General features: G+C 43.3%; 1 protein-coding gene across 1 annotated transcript in view; it reads right to left on the bottom strand.

Annotated features, from left to right (window-relative positions):
- The window catches only part of DCLK3 (doublecortin like kinase 3), a 36832-nt gene extending 13254 nt beyond the window's left edge, over positions 1 to 23578 (bottom strand). Inside the window, exons 1-2 of the mRNA XM_074986066.1 lie at positions 23467 to 23578; positions 1017 to 2878 (exon numbers count right to left, since the gene is read on the bottom strand). Of these exons, the coding sequence (XP_074842167.1) occupies positions 1017 to 2878; positions 23467 to 23536 (1932 nt within the window). The 5' untranslated portion in view covers positions 23537 to 23578. The remainder of the gene's footprint in view (positions 1 to 1016; positions 2879 to 23466) is intronic.
- Between the last annotated feature and the right edge of the window lie 359 nt (positions 23579 to 23937).

Raw genomic sequence — 23937 nt, 5'->3', positions numbered from 1 at the left:
CTTTAGGGATTTGGCTTGCAAGAAACCCAGGCTTTTTTTTTTCTTGTGTCCCTTTGCTAGCAGATGGAATTAGAATTGTTCAAGATATGCAAATACAGCCACCTCGTGAGAATTTTGGAATACTGTTGCAAGACGCCAGACCAGCAAGGTGAAATAACACATCTTTTACCACTTTGCTTAGCCCCAATCCTGCAAATACTTATACACATGCTTATATGTAATCATATGTCATTCCATCCACTTCAGTGGAACGTGAGTTTAAGAATGTGTGTAATATTTACAGCAAGTGGAGTTAAGTTAGAATTTTGGTTTTTGGGAGGAGCTTAATACTTTAGCTGACTTCACTAGTAGACTTCACTAGGACATTTATATATTCATTTCAGGAGACATGTCAGTCAGCAATTAAATTCCAGGTGCATGAAAAACAACTACATCACACACTTACCAGTGACAAACATAATCCTTAAAAAGCTAGAAATCACCATACAGTCTCTACTAGAGGACTGGAGTTGCAGATTGAGTGATATTGCTACAATAGAGAAAGTGACATTCGAATTAACAAGTCCAATGAGCACTTAGTAATTTTGGTCCTTATGTGAAATGCTCTATGATTCAGGGTACACCTTACGCCAAATGGTTGAGCTGCTGTGCCTGAAAATAGGTGCCTAAATAAGAGGCCTAATTTTCAGAACATCTGCCAATAATCAGCATCCCTGAAAGTGAGGGCTCTTATAGGTTAAACTTGAAGGCATTCATACTACACAGTAGACTTTTCTGTATTTACACTAAGAAAACTGTAAAACTGATTTCTCTTCACCTTTATACATTTAGGTGTCTGAAAATGATAAGAGTAATTTATATCTTTTGCCTCATAGTGGATCTTCTCTAATGAACTTGTCTAAAAGTAGGGGAAATTTTTTTTAAAAAAAAACCACACATACACCCCTCTCCACCCACCTCAAAATAAACCCCAGTAATTTCTGGGCAGATGCAACATGCTACACTTTGGTACTTACCAGAAGGTTCTCTGGTTTCAGATCTCTGTGGACAATATTCTTGCCATGAATATACACTAGAGCCTCACACAGATCAGTTATCATGAGAGCAGCATCATGTTCAGTGAACTTTACACTCTCTATGATTGCATCAAATAGGTCACCTCCTGGGACATACTCCAAAATTAGATAGATCTCAACCTCAGTTTCATACACCTCAACCAAGCTCACTATGTTGGGGTGAGAAAGGCTCTTAATGATCAAAATCTCATTGTCCATCATGCCCTCCTTCCCCTTCAGCTTAGACTTATCAACAATTTTCATCGCATAATTCTGATTGGTGTTGCAACGCCGGCATGCCTTCACGACAGCGAAGTTCCCATCCCCAAGGGTTCTGCCTATCTCATAATAGCTCTCCACCTCAGCTCTAGTATGGATATTTTGCTTCAGCCTCGTGCCTTCAAATCCTTGTGACTTGCTTTCACCTTTGTTGACTTTATGATCACCCATCATTTTCACCCTTGTTGACTCATTCTCTCCCCGCACTACATTTTCTTCCCCTCCAGCGCCTTCCTCTTTTGACTTCCTCGCTTCTTGGCCATCTACCCTGGTTTTTATAGGTTTCTCTGCATCTTCTGGACAGTCCTTCATTAACCAACAACTTTGATTAATTCTGGAACTGCTTCTATTTTCTTTTTTCACTTCAGCAGTGACCTGCGGAGCTTCTACTGTGTTTTTCTTTATCTTTACTAACCCTTTGTCAGGATTCTCATGCCTTTCTGGATCCCTTTCCTTCTCAAAACTCCTTTTTTGGTTTTCCAGCTCTTCATTATCATTTTTTTGTAAAGCTTTCCAGCTCCTTCTAGAGCCAGTATGCTTCCATACAACTTCCTCACCTTCCATGCAGTTTTCTGAAGGCTTCCTGCAATTTCTCATTTTTATATCCTTTTCTAAATCATATCTCTGACACGCTGCCATGTTCAGGCCTCTGCTCTCAAATGAGACATCATCCTGCCTTTCCCTTTGCAGTTTTTGCCGGTGCTCTCTCTCCCTTTGACACTTTTCACATCTTATCTCATCTGAAATCTTTTCTGTTTCATTCCCAAGACTCTTGTCTTTTTTAAAGTAAGTTTCTCCTTCTCCGGCTTTTCTGAATGGCTTCCCATCTTGCTCTCTGCCCCATTTTTTTTTTGCCCTCCCCTGTTCTTCTTGCCTGGTCTTCGGCTGAGTTTTTCCTTCATGCTTGGTTACTAACTCAGGAGATATGGCACCACCACTGTTCTTGGCAAGTTCCGTCTCATCAAAGCCACTATCTGCAGCTTTGTCACATGGCCTGCTTTTACGTTTTGGGGCCTGTTCCAAGTTTTGTTGAATTATACCAAAAGCATAGGGGCTACTGGGATAAAGTTCTTGTATTACTATTTCAAGGCTCTTCAAAGTCAATTGCTCCTTTCCCATAGCAATAAATGCATCACCTTCTCTGAAGAAATCAGAAACACTTCTTATTTCTCTGCCTCTCAGGTTGTAAAGTTTTCTCACACGATCATTTTTCCAACGAGGAAATCCCAGAGCTTCTGATATATCAGCCATCAGCTGTTCAAAAGTCTGGACAGATCGCCTGTTTAGAAGCAATGTGATCTTTCTGAGTGTGTGTCCAGTTGGTTTCACCACTGTCACAATCCTCGGCTTTACGGGGCTATTCTCTGAATGGATAGTGTGAAAACCATTACGGGGGTTTAAAAATGGGGAGCTATAACTGTTTGCACCCAAGAAAGGTTTTCCAAAATTTCCACGACCCATAGGTGGACATGTCCCTTGTAGTCTCCTTTGTGTGATCCTGGAGCTTATGCTTTTCAAAGTGTGGTCAAACAGGCTTCGGTGTCCTGCAGCAAAGAAACAGAAACCAGAGAATTTCCATCAGAGGGCATTTCAAATTAACAAATTTCTACACATCAGTTTACATAAATTTGGAAAGTAAAGTTGAATTCACAAAATACTGTTGAAGAACTTCGAGATCCTTTGATAGAAGACAATATAAACTTCCACTTCCAACAATATTTTCAACACACACACTTTCTTTCTCACGCAGTGGTGGGTGATAAGCTGGAAGCAGTGTACCAGGGTTAGCCCCTGGCAGGCTGCGGCACTTCATTTACATACATCTCTGGAGGTATGTCCTGTTGCAGCTCCGATTGACTATGGATTACTTTCCCAGCCAATGGGACCTGCAGGACACAGTGCAGACTGGGACACTGCTTCTCTCAGCTCTGATTGGCTGAGAATGGTGATTTGTGGCCAACAGGAGCTCTGAAGGGCTAAACCTGTAGATACACAAGTCAATAAAGTGCCAGTGGCCCACCAGGGGCTAACCTGGTAACCCATGTCTGGCCTGTGGGCTGCTTATTGCCTACTGCTATCCTAATAGCTACAAACTGGAATTTCCCTTTGCAATATATGGAAAGAAACTGGAATTTTCATAGTGTTCTCCTAAATACAGATTTGTACACTAAATGTTTATAAAACTACAGTAATATAAAATATTTCTACGTATTTAGAATATTTGTAAAAACATCAAATACTCATTAAAATAATTACATTTTATCATTTGAATGCAACATATCATTAACCGTTTATACTACACCTGTCTCTGATGACAGAAAGATATCAAAATTCATAAAAATAAGAACCAAGAATAACGTCAACCTTCTTATTCTTGCACTTACACCATCTTCTGAAATGTCTGCCTGTGTTTCATATTTGTCCATCTCAACTGAAATGTAATTTTTTCAGAGCAAAGATCTTATTTGTATGTGGTTGTAAAGTGCTATGTACACTCATTCAGCTAGACACACTCATAGTAATGGAGGCCCTATAAATACTTACATATATTCGATGTAGGGGACTTCATAAAAAATAAAATCCTTATTACTAATTTCTTTTTAGACAAGCAACCATAACTATGTCCTTGCTTTCTAATATTTGGTTAACTGGAGTTTCTTTTTAAGATCATGAAAAATCTTATTCACTGAAAACGTTATTAGTAACACTTGAAAGTTTTCCATGTAGGATTCTGGCATATAGTGAGTATACTCTTGTTTGAAAAAGGCCTTCAGTACCATACCAGAGGCCATCCAACAGAGGAAATGTTCTACTCATTTTAAGAAATTTGTGTAATCTTTTCACATGATTTCCTAAAAACACGAATGAATAATCATCATGTTTATACGTGGTGATGGCTAAACAATGTTAAAATATGATTTGTTTTCACATATGTAGATAGCCACGAGAACCATGTTTTAGTCTCCATATCTATCAGGATTCAGACAGGTTTCCCTTACTTGATTATAAAGCAGTTTTTTCTATCCACACAGGCTAGTAAGAATCGCTTCAATGTGGTTATACCGTATTACCAACTCTGCTTAAATATGTCTACTGTTAAAAGTGTACTTGTAGCCTGCAATAGGATGTATGAACCCCACACTGGCCCCAAAGAGGTTAAAAACTAACACTGAGCTTAGGTAACCCCACCCTCTGGACCTGCTAAGCATGCTCCAACTGGAGGAACAGGATAATAGGCGCTCAGAAGCCCAGGCAAAGGATGGTAGAGCAACTGCCGGAAAGAGGAACCACTCCTCAGGAAGTCAGACATAAGGCTGAGCCTATGAAGGGACCACAGAGTGAGTAAGACCCTGGCAATTCCTTTTCCCACCACCACTCATTTAAGAGCCTACAAATCCAGCAAGGTCCTGTTCTTTTGCACTGTTTTTGTTAAGTGATTGACAGGGACGTGGTCCCTACAGTCTGAACTAATTGATGGGATACATAGGTAGGAAGTAGCCCAGAAGAGTAGCCTTGGACTCTTTGCAAGGAGGACCCTACTGGTGTTGCTGCCCAAAGGATCCTGAATTGGGGCCCAGTAGAGAAGGAAAGCCTGGATCTCCCTGCCAAGACATTTTAAGGGTTGAGACCCAGATGCAGGTGGAGAACGTACGATTCCCCACTTAGGTCTGGCACAGGTATCTCTACCACTCTGACCGAGGGGGCAGGAGTTGGGTACACCACCCGGCCTTCTGAGCGTGCTGTCACATGGCCAAACAGTCAACATATTTGTAGCCAACAGGCTCAGACATGAAATAGTAGCTGTAACAGTTACTGGACAGTGCAGTTGGAAAATCCAGCACATCATTTCTTCAGTCATCTAGATGGTTCCATTCCTTCAGACTCAACATTTCGAACATCCTCCTCTACCTTTCAGATCCCCATCTCCATCTGGAGTATTCAGGGCTTCAGTCTTCAAAGTGCTGAGCATTCTGACCTCATCCAGCAAGGCACTTCAACTGCACAGGAGTAATCCCACTGACTTCAAATGCTCTGCACCAGAGTGCTTTGCATCATGCAGATTTCAAGCCCATTGTGTTTTCCTTCTCATCCCAAGGAGCATCACCTTTGACATGTTAAACCACATATCTTTATCTGTTTCTTTCATTAACTCGGACCAAGTGAAGAAGAACATGATGTCTCCCTTCTTAAACCTTGGGTAAAAGTTGAAGCCATTCCAAATGGACAGTATTTCAGCACTCTCCTGTTTCCCTAAAACAGCCCACCCGAGAGGCAATGTAATGGGAAAGACAGAAAGAAGCTTCTCGGCTATAATCATGGCTGAGCAACAGATTGCTGTGTATCCTTCAGCAAGTCACTTAGCTTTATGACGCATTTTCTCCATCTGTAAAATGAGAGGATACGTTGCCTCGGCAGGAGTGTTGTGAAGAAGTACTAATATTTCTTCAGGCTGCTTAAAATGTTATGTAAGTGCTACATATTACTCATCCCCTCTGATGTACTGGAGACAGTTATTTTTGTCTTTATTTTATGAGCATGATGTTGATGTCCTGGTTCTTGAAAGGTCAATTCTGAGCCAGATGTATGTGTGTATTTTTAACCAGAATGGAAGCCTCCTGTCAATGGATGTAACTCAGATAATAGATTTGTTCTCTGGCATAAAAGACATAAAAAAGTACTGAGGCTCTCCTGTAAATGAGATCAAAACCATGTGGGCTTCTAGGAACAGATAAAGTTCTGAATTTTAGCACATCTGTATTTCCATACTTCCTGTGCACATGGGTTATCCACCACTGTCAAAGTGTTACAAAATGAAGACAAAGGGATACACCACATTATCCTCTAGCAATATGAACACAATGCTTCTCTAGAGATCATTCTGGCTTCTTTCCCACTGCAGAAGCTTTGAGAGTCTGCAAAAATACCCATTTATTTAAAAACTCCTGGTTCGGTAGTTGACTACTAGTAGTTATTTTATCATAGATGTTCCATTATAAACTCCCACCAAGATGAAGACAGGCATTTAGGGATAATTTAAAGACACAATACAGATTGAATATCTTCAATCCTGCATCCTGGGGACCTGACCGGCGCCAGACAATCGAATTTGCCCTACTACAGGAGAACAATATTGTCTAGGAGCATTACCAACACTTCCACTGCTTACGGAATACTCAGAAGACAATTACAGGTAAATCAGAGCTAAATAACAGCTGTAAACAAACTTCATGGGACTGCAGAAAACTTGGCCACACCCATGATAAATGGTCGTCTGGCTAACTAAAATTATGTCAGATTACAGATGCTGCCAGACAAGAGAGTTCCAGACTAGAGAGGTTCAACCTGTATTTTTAAATGGAAGTTTTCAAGTTACCCGACACATTTGATAACACTTTTATTACATTAAATATTACATATCAACATCATGACAACTCCATAGAGTCTCCTCCTGCCCCTCTCTTTTGGCAGTCATCCATACTTGTCCCTCAAACTGCAACTTCGGTGGTGGCTTTTACTCCTCTCTTCCTCTTCAACTGATATGGTTCCTAACACCTGCGGACTGTTTTTCATTTTCACAACATCCATCCATTCCTTATGGCAAACCTCTCATGCTGACCTGATTCCTTCTCGCTTACCTATGGTAAACTCCCCTTTGTCTGGCCTGCCTGCCTCTTTTCTTACTCCCCCATGTTCCAACCAGAATGCAGCTGCGAAACCTGTCTAATATCCCCACCACTAGGATGATGCCCAGCCCTCTTCAGGTACTTTCACTGGCTCCTACTCACATTTTATATCAAATTCAGCTCATTCTTACTTTCAGAGCCCTGCACAAATCAGCTTTCTCTACCTCTCTGCTCTTCACTATTTTTCCCTACCTCTCTCACCACCACCACCCTTTGTTCCTTCCCAGCAGCTTGCCTGACCACCACCACTATATGCATTATATTTTATCATGTTCTAGACCAGAGGTTAGCAATCCCTGGCATGGGAGCCAAGAGTGACATGCAAGCCAATTTTCCGCAGCACACAAGGCAGGAGCTCAGCCTCATCCCTCCTCCCCCATGCAGCTGGGAGCTTGCTCAAACCCATGCCACCTGTGGATAAACAAAAGACCAGCTAATGCTACCAATCATCATCTAAACAGTAAAGCTCTGCATCTTTATTTACTAATGAAGCTGTTGTAAGTAGGATTATTAGTGACTTTTAAGAAGTATCACCAGCACTCGGATTGTGCGTAAAGGTCAAAAGGTCAAATTTCAGCAGTCTGCCTCAGAAAGTTGCTGACCCCTGTTCTAGACCTTCTTCAAGGCAATCACCCATGTCCACAATCCTCTTCTTGACTCTGCACAGCATGCTTCCACCCTCTCCTGCACCCATGATGTCTTTCCTTCAAGCACGCTTCTTGGAAGCTGCTTATGTTTTCCTTTTACCTAGTTACATACTTTTATTTGTTGTTTTCAATCACAAACTGGAATAGCACACACAGATTCCTAAGCTTTTGATGAGTTTGACAGCATTCCCAGACCAAATGAACCATTCATTCCAGCTCTATCATCAATACTATCTATATGGTGCCATAGATGAGCACAGGATGCTACAAACAAAAAGTCAGTGTCCTTGACTTAAGGAAGAATATTCAGCGTCAGGGTAGAAGGATGAAAAAATATACCCGATGGATGATTAAGGATGTGGATACATGCCTCTTGAAGGTTTTAGTGTTATTGCACGGAAATTCCTAAAATTGGTAACGCTAAAACTAATATTTTGTGTAATGTCACAACATAACATGTAGCACTCTAACACAAGAGTAAAGAAGAGAACAAAGAGCTGAACAATATGCCAAAAGCTGAAATCATGAAATCCAGAATTTAAACTTATTGTTGCCACTACACTTCTACAAGATGCAAAGCAAAAAAAGTTTGATTTAAGAATGCAAACCACTTTGGGGGGGGGGGGGGGGCGGGATATGTTGAAGCCATGAAAAGCCAATGGAGGGGACATGCATTTCTTCTTTCAATACTTTTATTGTGACCTATTGGTTGTGGGGGTAAAACTACACAGTGCTGATAAATACTAATATGAATCCACCTTCATATCCATCACCATAGTTATAAACAAGTATCAGTACATATCTGCATATCAAATCTGAATGTGATAGGGATTGCGAGGACTCGGTGGGTGGCAGGAGGATGTTGAGTGAAGCTGTTGGCAAACATGGGAAGGGACCAAAGCTGGAAAGACTCAGTATTTGGGCAAGCCAAATTGAGTATATGAGCCATGAAGTTATGTGAAAAGATGTGTAAAAGGTATGCATTTCTGTTGGGAGGAACAAATCTGGGGGATATCAGAGCCCTGTGGGGGCAGGGCAGATCTATCAGAAGAAAAATACACATGAATAGTGGTGATTATCCAAATAACTAAGTATCAACATGAATAACTATCAACAAGGATACAGTCAGAATGGCTTGATTGAATTCAAAGGGATTTAAAATCACCTATTTTAACTCATTATTTAAATTAGCAAACAGGGAAGCTCAATTTAAATTTTGGTTTCTATTTGTACTTGTTAGTTATTTTCTTAAAGTAAAGTTTATTCTTATAGCTTGATAATCATTAAACCATTTTGATTTGCCACTAAATATAGGCTTTACATAATATTCAGTAGTACTTTTTGCTAACCTGAAGAACTTTATATCTGTTCACATGTATTTAAGTAATTATATAGCAAAACATACAGATTTTTATTTTTTACATTTTTATGTTAGAAAATTATGAATGATGCATTTTTCTTGTTTACAAGATGATTTTATTTTACTTAAGAGTTGTGTTGCATTCTGTTTGAATGGAAAGTGACATTCAACTGAAAAAGCACGAAAATATAGTTTCAGCATTGCCCCCAGACAACTGATTCCCAGACTCTTTCCCAGTTTTCCTCACTTCCACCCTCATCCCAGTCACTACCAAGTTTCCCAGTCTCCAGGCCCAACGAGGTCCAGCCTTTCTCCCTGCCCCCTACCAGCCAGTGCCAGTCTCTGCACCAAACTCACTCCCAGCCTGCCCTCTCTTCCAGTCCAAACCTGTAATCAATTTCAGGCTTTTAAGAATAATCTTTGTACCTGACATGCTACATATTTGAACAAAACTTTTCCAAACCCAGACTAGCAGGTTAGTGTTTCCAGTTTTAGTGACTGTGTAAACAATGCCTATGTAAAATTTCCTTATTGTAAAATAATGCCTATGATCACCTTCTATTTCCATCTAATTTAATATGTTCGGGGGACTACTTATATTGCCTCCTTACCTCTTTATTCCCCTTTCCTACTCTCTCTTTTACACACATGGTGTGTACTAACCTTGCAAGAGTTAATAATTTACAGTAAGGAACAGGAGATCAGGGCAGTATAGTTCTGAAAGATTCTGATTACATACTACAGATAACAGCTGATGCACATTGGTAACCTATGTGAACTACCTAAGGAAACCATGACATTTAAACGACTGCTCTGAATTGAGTGCAGATCAAGTATGCACACTTAAGAGATGACCTCTGCCATCAGTTGCTTTCAGACATCCATGCATGCGGTGATCTGTATCATCCCTGGAACAATGCTGTCCTTCAGATACTGTAGCCTCGTACTGTTGGAATCACAGATCTACTATCTTCAGAAATAAAAGAATCTAAGAGTAATTTACTTTTACAGTCCTCTTCAGATACACAAACTGAGCATCTCTCATGAGGCAATGTGGCAGAGCCATTAATCATTTGCATTCAGATATCAATTTGGCAGCTCTGCAGCAAATAAGATTTGAATAACCACAAAAATCTTTCTCCTTGTTGAGATACATTCAGTAAGGCTGCGTCTGTACTTGCACTTGACCAACAAAACTTTTGTCATTTACCCACGAATGACAAAGTTTTGTAGCAACAAGCAGAAGTGTGATTGCTGCTTTGTCAACAGTAGCACTTTGCAAAGCAACCCCCTCCAGCCCCCCGGGGTAGGGAGCGGAAGTATTTTGATGACAAAAGTGCAGACAAAAAGCATTTACACATGCTGAATTTTAGCAACAGGGCAGTGTTGACACAGGTTAGACATAACCTAAAAGAAATAGCAATGAAGGGTCCTGTGGCACCTTATAGACTAACAGAAAAGTTTTGAGCATGAGCTTTCGTGAGCACAGAGTCACTTCATCAGATGCTGGTCTTGGAAATCTGCAGGGCCAGGTATAAATAAGCCAGAGCAAGGGTGAGGATAACAAGGTTAGCTCAGTCAGCAAGGGTGAGGCTTACTACCAGCAGTTGATCTGGAGGTGTGAATACCAAGGGAGGGGAAGCTGCTTTTGTATTTAGCCAGCCATTCACAGTCTTTGTTTAAGCCTGAGCTGAGGGTGTTGAATTTGCAGATGAATTGTAGCTCAGAAATTTCTCTTTGGAGTCTGGTCCTGAAATTTCTTTGCTGTAGGATAGCTACTTTTAAGTCTGCTATTGTGTGGCCTGGGAGATTGAAGTGCTCTCCTATGGGTTTTTGTATATTGCCATTTCTGATATCTGATTTGCGTGCATTTATTCTTTTACGTAGAGACTGTCCAGTTTGTCCGATGTATATAGACATGATGGCATAAATTATATTGGTAGATGTGCAGCTGAATGAACCCACGATGGTGTGGCTGATCTGGTTAGGTCCTGTAATGGTGTTGCTGGTGTAGATATGTGGGCAGAGCTAGCAACGAGGTTTGTTGCATGGATGGGTCCCTGAGTTAGAGTGACTGTGGTGCGGTGTATAGTTGCTGGTTAGGATTTGCTTCAGGTTGGCAGGTTGTCTGAGGGCAAGGACTGGTCTGCCTCCCAAGGCCTGTGAAAGTGGGGGATCATTGTCCTTTATTTGATCCATTAGAGAAAAGTTTACACTATGATGCCACAGTCCCCATCAATAAAAACTGAAAGGATACAAAGATGCCAAGAAACAGTGTTACTTACTTACTTAAATGTTTTATATTCAACTTGATTATTTTTACTCTAATCTTCTCCATTGTTTCACATGCTTTGAAATAGGAACTAAGGATGCTCTGATAAATGGAGCAAATATTGCCTAGTTTTAGATTGCCTCTAAAGGCACTTCTCTAAAGTGATATGTTACAGGCTAATAGGAATGCTCTTTCTGCTTCTACCATAACACCGTAGTGTTTGTGCTATGATAAAAACAAATCACTATCTCATAAGCTGCCAGCTCCTCAAAGGCTTAAGCATGTGGGTAACTTTACTTCTGTGAGTAGTCTGATCAACTTTAAGGCAACTTCTCATGTGCATGTGTGTGTGTAGGATCTGGGCTTTAGAATGCACTATGTTAAGTTCATCCTTTGTAGTTATCCCAAGAGGCTCTGTACTTGAAGTGTAGACCTAATATATATGATTTTCACAGCAAAGCCACAACTATTACACTGGGCTTCTTACTGTTGAAAGTAGTTTCGTAATACTGCTTTTAAAATATTCATCCCAGTGAAACTTGTGACATGATACTTTAGTCAGCTGCAGGGGAGAAATACCGCAAAGGCATAAATACTGAAACCATGATCCTACAAGCAAGAGCCAAGAAGGAATGCAAGACGTTGAGTGGAAACATTTTTTCCATCATTTTTGCACACACACACCCTGCACTTGCTCAGCCAAGGTGGCCCCATGAAAATTCTCATAGGTTAACTTCTACGGCATCCACTTTAGATAGCTGGTCTCTGAATGTCACTGAAGGGAACAAGGCAGCCCAGCGTCTCCAGTTTTGGTCGCTATTACACGAGGAAGTTAAAGATGAACTAGCTGTACAGAAACCTCCAACTAGTTGAATGCATTTGTTGATCTGACCATGCTCATTCACAGCAGACTGTAGGAGCAACACCAAGTAAGGAAGTGGTCAGTGGCACACTCCAGCCAATACTCCGTCCCTCAGTTGGTCCCAGTATATGCAACTCAATGCCACATATTGCCATGTGACTCCCAAGGAAAGAGAATGACATCACTGATATGATTTTTTTTCCTACTATGGGCAATTGGCCACACTCTTGCCTATTACCCGTTATGGCCCATAGGGAGACGTAATTCAGGAAATTAACAAGCCCTGGCCCACTACAGGAGATTGGTCTGCCAGGTGAGACCATCTCTAGAGTCCATCCCTGCTCTTCCTGCGAAAAATCATTAATGCACAGAAGTCTTGGAAGAAAACTGTGGATGTTCTACCACCGCATTGGGTCTGCGACTGTCTGACTGAGTTACAATCTAGGGCTAAAATACCCTTTGGCCACCTCTATGTAATGTCAGAACAAGAACTGCCACCTGCCCCCTCCTCCGCCCCTGCCCCCCCCACCCGCCATCTTCAGGAGAATCTGGTCAAGGACTTTATCCAGCCATCAAGCTCCCCTGCTGGGGTCTCTTTTCTTTTGTAACTAAGAAAGATGGGCTCTACAAGTGGATTATCAGGCCATCAATCAAGTAACCATTGGAAACTTGTGCCTCCTGCCTGCTCATCTGGAATGTGTTGGACTGCATGTGACCAGACAAGGTATTCACTAAACTTGACCTGCTAGGAGCCTCTAGCCTGATAAGAATCAGACCAGGAACTAGTGGAAGATTGCTTTTCAAACCTGGTATGAACATTATAAATACCTGGTAATGCAATTCAATCTTATAAATGCCTCAGCGACTTTCCAGCATTTAGTGTAATAGACAGTCCATGATATCCCAGACCAGTATGTTGTAGTTTACCTTGATAATATGCCTATCTTCTCCAAGAGTTTTGAGCAACACACTCCACCAACATATTTTGTACGTGAAACTCCAAGCGCAGCTTCAAGCAATGTCTATGTAGTTCTTAAACTATATCTTGTCACCTGAGGGCCTCCAAATGGACCTCAGGAAAATGGACAAGTTTTGGACCTGGGCAGAACCTCAAAGCATCAAGGAGTTGCAATGCTTCCTAGGGTTTGCTAACATTTATACCATGAATGAAATGTCTTTCTGACTGCACTTCTGTGCAAGAACACCTTCACCCATTTCCCTGTGGTACAGCAGGTATTCCACCTGGTCAACATGACTTTCATCACTCTTAACCCAGCCCAATTTGATGCAGCCTTTCATCATTGAGACTGAAGCCTCAAATGCTGCCATTTGGGTCATGCTATCCCAAAGACATGGCAGAATTATCAATCTGAGATAAAGAACTAGCAATCAAAATTGCCTTCAGAGAGTGGCATCACTACATGGGGGGGGCGCCTGGCACCCAATACAGATCTGCTAAGCGTGTCACTACTTTGGCATGAAACCAGGTGACTGCTTAGAGTTCACACCTACATATTCTCCACCCATCACCCACAGAGCTATAACCTATCTTTGGTAGTTTACAAATGATCACCTGAGTGACAGATCAGCTCTCCTGCCCCAGGCAGAATTCACCTACAATAATACTGGCCAAGTTTCCTCTGAGAAGAGTCAGCTCTATACACTTCTGTTTCCATCCCTGTCTTCATCTGGCTGTACCTGCCATCCTCACAAACCTTGCTGCCACTACCGTCAACTGGGTACAGCAGATTCATTATGTCCACAAGGAGCTTAAGACACATGATGTTAGGATTGGAAGGACTCAAACCTGAGGTGGCAGAGTCACAAGGCAAACACTTACATACAATCACTTGGCACCTCCATAAAGCCCTTCCTTCCCACATACACACCACAGCATATCTACTGCACTCAGATGTCCCATCCAAGAGTCCTGATCACCAGATGCCTCGGAGGTTCCCCATTGGACCCTTGACCCCACGCAACTCCATGGGATATACCAGGAAGCATTCAGGCAACTACATGGACCCCAGTGAGACGATAAGACCAAATATGCTTCTCTGCCCCCCAAATCCCAGCACTTATTTTTGGCTGCAACTTGGATTCTCACCCTTGCTCCATACCCAGAACCTTGACAAGTTCTGATCTTGGGTACCAAGCTCAGCCAAAAAAATCTTACCTGGACCTCTGACCACGCCCAACTCCAGAACTCTGACACTGTGACTCAGTGCCCCATTTGTGAAATCACCTCCTTGCCTCCCTCAACAAAAAAGCTTAGTTAAAAATCAGTTAAAATTGCTTAGTTGAACATTCCACAATAAAATAATTAAAGAATCAGAAAATTACTAAGTCCTTATTTCTTACTGCCTACAGCCATGATTTTACTATCTTCTTATTACCTCATTTTCATATATCAACCATGTCCATATCGGACACTATCTACCTCCTCACAAAAGATGCCACTTTTGACTCCAATTTTGTGGATGTTTCCTAATTATTTGAAAAATTAAATTTGTTTCATGCTGAATTAGATAGTATGTGCTGTGTAGATTGTTAGTTGATGGTTATGCAGTATTTAAACTCATTGTACTGATTGGCACCGCTTGGTTTTTAAAAGAGGCAATCACTTATAACAGTGTTATTTTGGGGGAGATAATTACAGGACGTTTCTATTACTTTTATGTCGGTGTGGTACTGGAGTTAATTCTCTGTGTTTTGTGTGGAAATGGAAGAAGAAGCGTGTATACAGTAAACCCTCGAAATGCACGCAATCAAGTTGCGTTTCTTGGGTTAATGCAACTGCTTCTGTCAGGACAGCAGCCTTGAGTCAGGCTGCCATCTCTGACAGGAGCAGTTGCCCAGACCCCAGAGTGGCAGGGAGCAGGAAACCAGGCAGCTGCCTGGCTCCCAGCTCCCCTCCACTTGTAGAGCCAGGAAACTGAGCAGAGCAGCAGCCCTGATTAGTTTGCTGGCTCCAAGGAGTGGAGTGGAGGGGAGCCGGGAGCCAAGCTGCCCATGGTTCCCAGCTCATCTCCACTGGCTGGAGCCAGGAAACTGGCACAGGCTGCTGCCCTGCTCAGTTTCCGCCCTCTGAAAGCAGAGGGGAGCCAGCAACCAGGCTGCTGCCTGATTCTCAACCCCCTACTGCTTGCAGGACCCAGGAAACTGACCAGCTATTTACTGTAATATCTGAAGTAATGTGGAGAAAGTGAGGTCGTGGTTATAGGTTAGTATAGGTTGCAAGGGATGACTGAGCTAGGGTCGTACTGGCATTTTAATGATCGTGTTGATAGAATATTTACTTAAGTAGTCATTACTAAATTACAGGTTGAACCTCTCTAATCTAGCACTTTTTCATTCAGCAATATCTTCCATCCAGTATGTTTTTAGTTAACTAGATGACCACTTACCATGGGTTTGGCCAAGTTGCCCGTGGACCCATGAAGTTTGTTTACAGCCACCAGTCCTGGCTTTCAGTTTTCTGTGCTGTTCTTTAGCTGTAATTTACCCCTAAATATTTGCCCCTTCTAAGAGCCCACTAAAGAGTAGAAGTGTTGGTAATGCTACTAGACAATATTGACTTTCTATGGTCCAGAAAATTCTCTCACTCAGCACTGGTCAGATCCCGAGGGTGCTGAATTAGAGAAGTTCAGCCTGTATTTTGTTTAGGAAAATTTTCCAGATTCTTAAAGAAAACTGTATGCAGGTGGATAAAAATCATATTTTTAAAAATTTAAATACATTGTTATTAAAAATAAATTATTTAAAATTAAGTTTAAAATTAAAGCAATTTTTAAATGTACTAAAACCTATTATAATATTAAATTATATACAAATATTAATATGAAGCAATATGTGTTTACTGACAAAGTGTTAAAGGAATGAACTAGTGGAAATCACTGGCTAAGCACCTGTAGCAAGCATTTGTTGATATGTTAAATCAGCTTTTCATGGGAGTAGCCTCTTTTGCAGGTGCTGAAAAATATTCTCTTCATTTCAGTGTATTTGACTAATTTCAGTTCAATTAATAGGTCATTCAAAGTTAAGAAATTAATTGGGATTTGAAAAGGCAAGAAAGCTTATTTTCCTCTTCCGGTTTGCAAACAAAAAGCAGATGTGCAAGGATGAGATCTACTACTTCTAAAATCTTGCGGGCCATGGTGAAGGCCATGACCCAACAGACGGGACTTTAGGAGGGAAGAAGAGGAGCAAGTTGTGGGGCCACAGAAGTGGCAGGACTCCCGGACGTGCCCCACTTTTGTCTTTTGAAAAGGTGGTCATCCTGTTTTAGTTGAGGGAGCTGAGAACTGAGGGGGCATTGATTAGCTGAACAAGAACAAGGCAGACAGGATTTTCAGCCACTCTACCAAAAGCCTGAGCTCAGCATTAGAGTGACAGAAAGCTAGAGATCAGGCAGGTCAGCTCCTGACCTCTGTCTACTCCATAGCCAGGCCACTCTATACCGGTTCCATGTAGGCATCCCCCTGGCTGCTCCTCTGTTCCCATACGGGCTCAAGTTTTCCATCATAATAATTCTTAATTGGAGTAGCCAAATTAAGCCATTATCTATACCATTATAAAAGCAGAGCCATCTGTCCGTCCATCTGAGTAAGTGCAGGGAACAGCAATTCTACAGAGCAACCACTGGGGGCAGCTACAGCAAGAAAACAGCGGCCACGTGGAGACGGCATTTCTGACCCTGCCTGTCCATGGACGGTGGGTAAGTGCTTCCCAGCACCCCATGGGGGAGCCCTGCTGCTCTCTCACTGCCCACCCCCACCCCTACCACCACCAATTGCTACGGCCATGAAACCCTGCCCTGCTCTCACCGTTAAGCTGATGCTGGGGCAAGCAACTCAGTCAAGGCCCCACCCCAGCTGCTCTCCCCAGACTCAGCACAACAGCCCTAGCCCTGCTCCCCACCTCTCACTGCTCTAGCCAGGGCTGAGGGAAAGAGCTCCAACTCCAGCTCTCCCCACCCCCTTGCACCAGCACCATGGCCTTGCCCCGGCCTCCAAGTTCCCCACTGAGGTGAAGCTGGAGCCGAGCCCAGCGCCATGGCTCAGCCCCAGTCTCCCCACTCCCTCCAGGAGATGCGACTGGGACCCCCATAGCCCCCACAGACATGGGGCTTGAGCCAGACAGGTACCCACAGAGCTGGGCCCAATTGCTGTGGCCCAGCCCCAACATTTCCAACCTCCCCCACAGACATATGGCCAGGTATGGTTACCCAGGAGCTGGGGCTGGAGCCAGGGAGGTCCCCCCAGGGCCAGGCCCAGAGCCACAGCCCAGCCATGGCTCTCTTGCCCCTTCCCTTCTGGAGCTGGGGCTGTAGCAACTCCCCACCAGCTCTCATGACCCCCTCGCACCTCCTCTCCCAGAGCTGAGGCTTGATGCCCCCCCGGCCCCCAGGACAGGAAGTGGGGCTGGGAGCCACAACCCATCCTTGGCTCCCATTGCCCCCCGGTCTCCCCTGGAGATGAGGCTGGGTTGAGGTCACCCCTCCCCCATGACCGAGCCCAGTGCCACGGACCAGCCCTGGGGCACTCTTGTTCCCCCCACACCCGATTACTCAGAGCTGGGTCCTGGCCAGGACCTGTGACCCTAACGAACTCATCACCCCCGCCACATATGTGGGGGCAGGAGGTGCAGCCCAAACTGCCTCCCCAATACTGGTCAAGAGGCTGTGAGCCATGACCCAGTCCCTCCAAGGGACAGGCAGGGAGACCAAAAGCCAGGGCCCAAACTGCCCACCTCCAAGGACAGGCAGCAGACCCTGAAGCCATAGCCTCACCTGGACACCCCTCCCCTCCAGGGACAGGCAGAGGAGCTGGTAGCCATTGCTCAACCAGCCCTCCCCTGAATCAGGTCAGGTGGGGACCCGTGGGGACCCAGGCCCTGAATGCCATCACATACCCAACCCTATACCCCTACCATCTGCCCCACTTCCTGCCCTCAATCCTGCACCCTCCACCCCTAACATCAGCTCCTCACAACCTTCCCAGCTTCTACCCTCACTTCTGCACCCTTACCCCTGGTCACAGCTTCCCCCCAACACCTAACCCCCTGCCCTAAGCCCCCATTATAACCAACGCCCTCTGTATCCCCACTGAGCACCCCCGCCATCCACTGTCCTGCTTCCTCCACCCCCTACTCCTTTCCCTGTGCCCCACCATTTAAATAAATGAGGCCACTATTTAACTAAACATGTATATTTCCCTCCTTTTTTTTTTTCTTTTTTCATAACTTCAGTTAAGGACCAGAGCAATGTCGGGTACATCTGCTAGTTTTAAATTAAAAGAATATTCACAGCAAACAGCTGTTGTGATGCTCTGCTTCTTTGCAGAGCCTGGGGCGTAAATGAGCTCCTCCCAACACTAGTGCAGAGTCTGAGGATAGGATGACACATCAGTTTGTGCAGAAAGCATGGAGACACCCACAAAGCAAACCAACTGCAAAAGGGAAAATGTCTTCTCTCTCATCTCCTCAGGTTCTGTACATATAGCTGAGGACAGGCTGTCTGATGTTCATGATGCACAGTCCATGAACTCATGACCCCAGCAGATCAGGCAAAGCCCAAGACTTTCACATCTACTGGGAACAGCGTTGGCGCTGTCTGACCTTTCAGTCTTTTAATTGTAACCAAATTAGTAGGTTTGCACAAGAAGGTATTCTCCCCAAAACGATGACAGAGATGAGAGCTGCATAAACAGAAGGAGATCTATTTATTGCTGAAAGGGGTTACAGGAACAGCTCCCCTCCTGCTGCTGGAACTGCTGACTCACAAACATGTTCACCTTCTACTTTCTGTAACACTGTCCTTCTCTTCCAGGAGATGCCACAATCATTTATTTATTTAAAAAAAAAAAAAGGAGTTGCTTTGGAACAGTTGTGCAAGAATGTGTCTCCTGCAAGGTGAACTGTCAGCCAGTACTAATTATATTTAAAAGTATACTGACAGACTAAAATAAAAATAAAGCTTTCAAGCCATTAATTTCTAATAATTTTATTGATCTCATTGTTTAGGATGGCACAAAAATTGCACATCTCAATTTTTTTTTCAAGCAGGCAAATACTAATTGAGTGGGAGATCATGTTTCCAAAATGATTACTGAAAGCTTCCTCTTGAACTACTTAGCACAGTTAATTGCTTTGCATTCTTGTAATAATTAGACTGAGTAACTTACACTAGAAACAGAGAGAAGCAAGGAAATGTACCTGATTTTCATTTGCAATGAAGGCAAATTACTTTTAGGTAAATTAACAACTTCCAAGTGTTATGGAAACCTCAAGCGCTTAGAATCAATTCCATAAGTAATTTCCCTTTTTCATTTTTTTAAGTGTGTACAGGCTATTTTCCTTTGAGACAGTCCGCCTATCTATTTTTCTGTGACTAGCATACTTTGAAGACCAGTAGTGGCAGACTTGTATCTTGCCCTTGCTAAATCTTCAGATCTTTACTGGGCTGAAGCAATTTGCTAATAGGAGCACAATAATAATATCCTAAATGAAATGCTAGTTTCAAAGTAGTGCCCAGATACTAAACACATTTTTGAGACTATACAAAAAAGAAACTTCAAATGTTGCCAAGTATTTTAGTGACAATCAAGGTGAAAGTGATAACAAGTAGCAGAATCCCACCTGATTAGACCTAAAACAGTTAGAAGGTAAGAAAAGGGAGCCACTGAAGTATTATTATTCACTTTTTTCTATACATAAACTTGCCCCTGTGGAAAGCCAAACAGGTAATTCTCACAACATTGGACTAATCAGAATGAAGACAGAACAAGGGAAGATTATTTACGCATCATCCCCACTTAGCAATGTGGAAATTCCCATGGATTTCTTGGAAGTGGTGAAGAAGCAGTGGTAGAACACAACTCAAGGAAGCCATGCTTAAGAAAAGTAACACTTCACTGAGGACACAAGAAGACTAACCCCAGGATGCCTTAACTCTCTAGACCTTTTTCCCCTGTAGCCTCTTACCCCATTAGCAGATCCAAACACCACTCCACCCAGTCTACCATTAAGGACATCAGCCATGAATCTGTCAAGAGTTCTCTGACAAAAGAAAAAGCTTCAACTGACAACAAAATCAGGGTTGAGAGACGAATGATAGAATATCTGTTGAACAGATGACAGCTGCATTTTATAAGATAGATCAGGAAGAATTTGAGCATTTTACATCACCTGAAGGCTATTTTCATACATTCTCATAAGTGTATTGCTCCCAGTATTTCAAGAAATTAAACTGCATTCCACATGGGAGAGAAGGAAAATAAATAATTGAAAAACAGAAAGGATGAGAAAGGATAGCTGAAGAAAAAGTTGGAGTGGTGGGGAAGGAGAAGACATTGTGCTTTGATGCCCATGTTGTTGAGTTCTGAAGGCAAATGTTACCCCTAATATTTTAATTAATCTTGGGAAATTCTCTTTCATGTTTAAATTTTTCCAACTGGGCCTTCCTCCACCCCACCCCCCTTTCTTCTGCTGCCAGGAAGTATTTCCTTGGAAACCATCAGTGCAAAGGATTTTATTTTTTAAGTGTAAATGCTCTTCCGTGGTTCCCACTTATTCAGCTCCAGAAACACTGTGAGTTTTTCTCCAACTTACCTGCTTCTCAATTCCTTTATTTTAACTATTTTAGTAATAATTTTTTGTTTTGATTTTATTTTTTTCCAGACTAGTCTCCATAGAAAAAGAATGCATGAAACATACAATCAAAAATTGCAATAAGGCAGATAGAGAAGCAAGTCAGAGCAGAAGCTGCAATTCAGCAAAACAATCATGAACAGGACAAGCATCTCAGTAGCCATGTTAGTGGCAAAAATACTTCAAATAAACAACTAGGTTTTGGTTCTAAACCATAAAGGAAACACTGATACAACTCACAATGTAGTTTACACATCTAAAATTTAATTATTCTTCCCCTAATGTAAGGCTTTATGATTTTGTTCTGTTATTTTAAAAAATCTTCTAAGTATATGCGGTAAAAATATCATTAGCATCCAGGGAGTTTTTCATGTGCTATAATCAGAGGAGCAGAAAATTCTCTACTAGAGCAAACCAGTGACTCTTCTAGTTCCGTGTTCTCTCCCTCTCTGAGGTTATTGCACATTTTCTTGAGGAAACCTACAGAAACCTCGAAAAAACCCTATGATGTAAAAATGGGAAAAAAGTGTCCATAAATATTCCATTTTTATAGTGTACCAATTTAAGTCTGTTTTCAGAAGCTGATATTATCAGGGAAGTCAAAGGAGTTCAATGTTAGAGCAGGGTCTTGAACTCTGTGCATGTGTTTATTCCTGTACCTCAAGTCCTATGTCCAAAAATCTGCTTTTGACATACAAGACATGCGACAGTCTTCCCTACCCTTTGAAATGATGGTATGCACATGCACACACAAACTGCACTTCTAGTTACTTCCAAGACAACTTAAAACTGAAAGCTAATCACAATCCTTGAACTTATTATTGCACAACTGTGTGTTAAACTTAAATCTCTGTACATCAGGGGCTATTAATTTGCTATTAGCTTGCTCTTCATTGGCCTACTGATCTGAATTCATTTTATGTATATACTGTATATGCTATAAGAGATTGAATGTTTCAGAATCCCAAATAACTTCTACTCTTCAGCTTTTATTGTAATATAAAGCAACCCTGCCAATGCCTGTCTGAAAAATAAACCATGAACTTACCTTGTGAATTTAAAACTATCATTTATGACTTTTTAAATTGGCTTGCAGCCTGGAAAAGGTAAGTTTACCTACCCCCTGAAAATCCATGTTCAAGAAACTTCAGTAAGGAGCAAAACAGAAATGCTTCTTCGATGGGCAGAGATATCAGTTTCCGACAATTATTTTAAAAAGAAAACTTTTATCACAGTTTGATCAGATGGATATTTATAAGGTTATCCCAAAGTGAGCAATCATATATCTTTAATATAATGTTATTATGTAGTTTGAAGCTTAAAATGTAACAAAGAATTCTCTTCTTTCCCCCTTGACACATTACAAGTGAATACCATACTCCCACCTCAAGTTTGTTCTGCTCTTACACACTGCTCTCATAAAACATGATTTATTGAGCTATTTGTCACACCGAACATGGCACAACTGCTATGTTACTCCTGGTTTTATAACTACTCTAAGGCATCATACCCTTACATATCTGAGAAGCAATGTTTCACCCAAACCTTCAAAACCAGAAGAAAGATTCACAGACAAAGTACTGTAGTATTTAGGGAATCACCCATAAAATATTCTTCAAGACTTAGGGAGAGAGAAGCAACTACAGAACTAGCTAGGAGAATAGTTCACAGAGGGTGGGCAGAGGAGAACAGAAGAACGGTCACACTGGGTCACACACAGTCCGGCTAACTCAGTACCCTCTCTTCTGACAGTGTCCAATGCCACATGCTTTGGAGGAAATGAACAAAACAGGGTAATCATCAAGTGATCCGTCCCCTGTCTACCAGTCCCACTTTCTGACAGTCAGAGGCTTATGGACACCCAGAGCCTGCAGTTGTGTCCCTAACCAAACTGAATACAAGTACATCCCTTCCAAGGCAGACACACCCCTGAAACAGCCCTGCGGTGGATGGCTTCTCTCTCAGAGCAGGGCAGCAGCAGGCACAACATGGATTTTCACTAAGCAACACAAGAATTGCCATACACAAACTGATCTGTGAGCCACGCAGTCTCATATTCTATCTCTAAAGGTGGACAGTCCCACCAGCTTCAAAGGTGAAAACTGTTATAGGCAGTGATGGCTAGGGAAAGTTTCTTATAACCTCAGTGATCAGGGCTTGCCTTCTGACGCAAAGTTTGAAGGGAGGGGCTGTTTACATCCCTTCCACAGCTTTTATTTACTGTTCTGCGGATAACAAAAATATTCAATTATCAACGACCAATCTCTTTTGAAACCCAGCTAATTAAGCCCCGGACCTCAATGCACCTATACATCTGCCGCCACCACACCCACCCACCTTCTTCCCCCAACTCAATCACACTAATCAGCCTCAAAGCTGACCTGGGGAAGATGCAAATGGCTGGACAGCTAGCTTGGTGCTCATCCAAGACCCCGTCCCCCTACCAGGGGGCGCTGGTGGGGTGGAGGGATGGGGAGACTCAGTACTTGCCATTTTCCTCCTTTCTGCAAGCCAGAAGCACACCGATCCCCAGGGCCTTGCTGGGAGCTAATGCCCCACCGAGGGAGAGAACCTAGGACCTAGCGCAGCCAGGGGATCCCCCGCCCCGAGGCGTGGGACGGTCCCTGCCCAGGGGCTGGAGCGGCTGGGCTCACTTACCCGGGTGGTGGGCGTAGGGGCAGCAGGAGCCCGCCGAGGGGTGCAGCGGTGGGGGCGCCGCGGCGGGCATGGTCCCGGGGGTCGCTCGGGCGATGGCTGCTGCGGCGGCGGCTGCGGCTGCTGCTCTGGACGTCTGGGCTCTCGGCAGCAGCGGCGGGCGGCGCCTCCTGCTCGGGGCGGTGCTGGGCTGGCCCCGGGGAGGCGGTGCGAAAGACACAGCCGGCCAGCAGGGGCAGGGCAGGGCCGGGCACCCCGCCCGGGGTGCTCCCCCAGCCCGCCCACCGGGGTTAGTGTAGCGGGGCGGGGCTCAGCAAATCCCCTTGCGCCCCAGCCCCCCTTGGCACGCGGCTGCCGGGGCGCTGGGAGGTGCTCCTGCAGCAGGACAGCACCGCCTAGTTCGCCCTTGCCAACCTTCTGGCCCCGCCCCTGCCCTGAGGCCCCGCCCCTTCACCGGGGGGTGGGGGACCAACC

The sequence above is a fragment of the Carettochelys insculpta genome, chromosome 2, assembly GCF_033958435.1.
Source record: "Carettochelys insculpta isolate YL-2023 chromosome 2, ASM3395843v1, whole genome shotgun sequence".
In the NCBI taxonomy this organism is placed as follows: Eukaryota; Metazoa; Chordata; order Testudines; family Carettochelyidae; genus Carettochelys; species Carettochelys insculpta.
The sequence above is the reverse complement of the archived record's forward strand: the minus strand, read 5'-3'. Positions and strand labels throughout refer to the sequence as shown.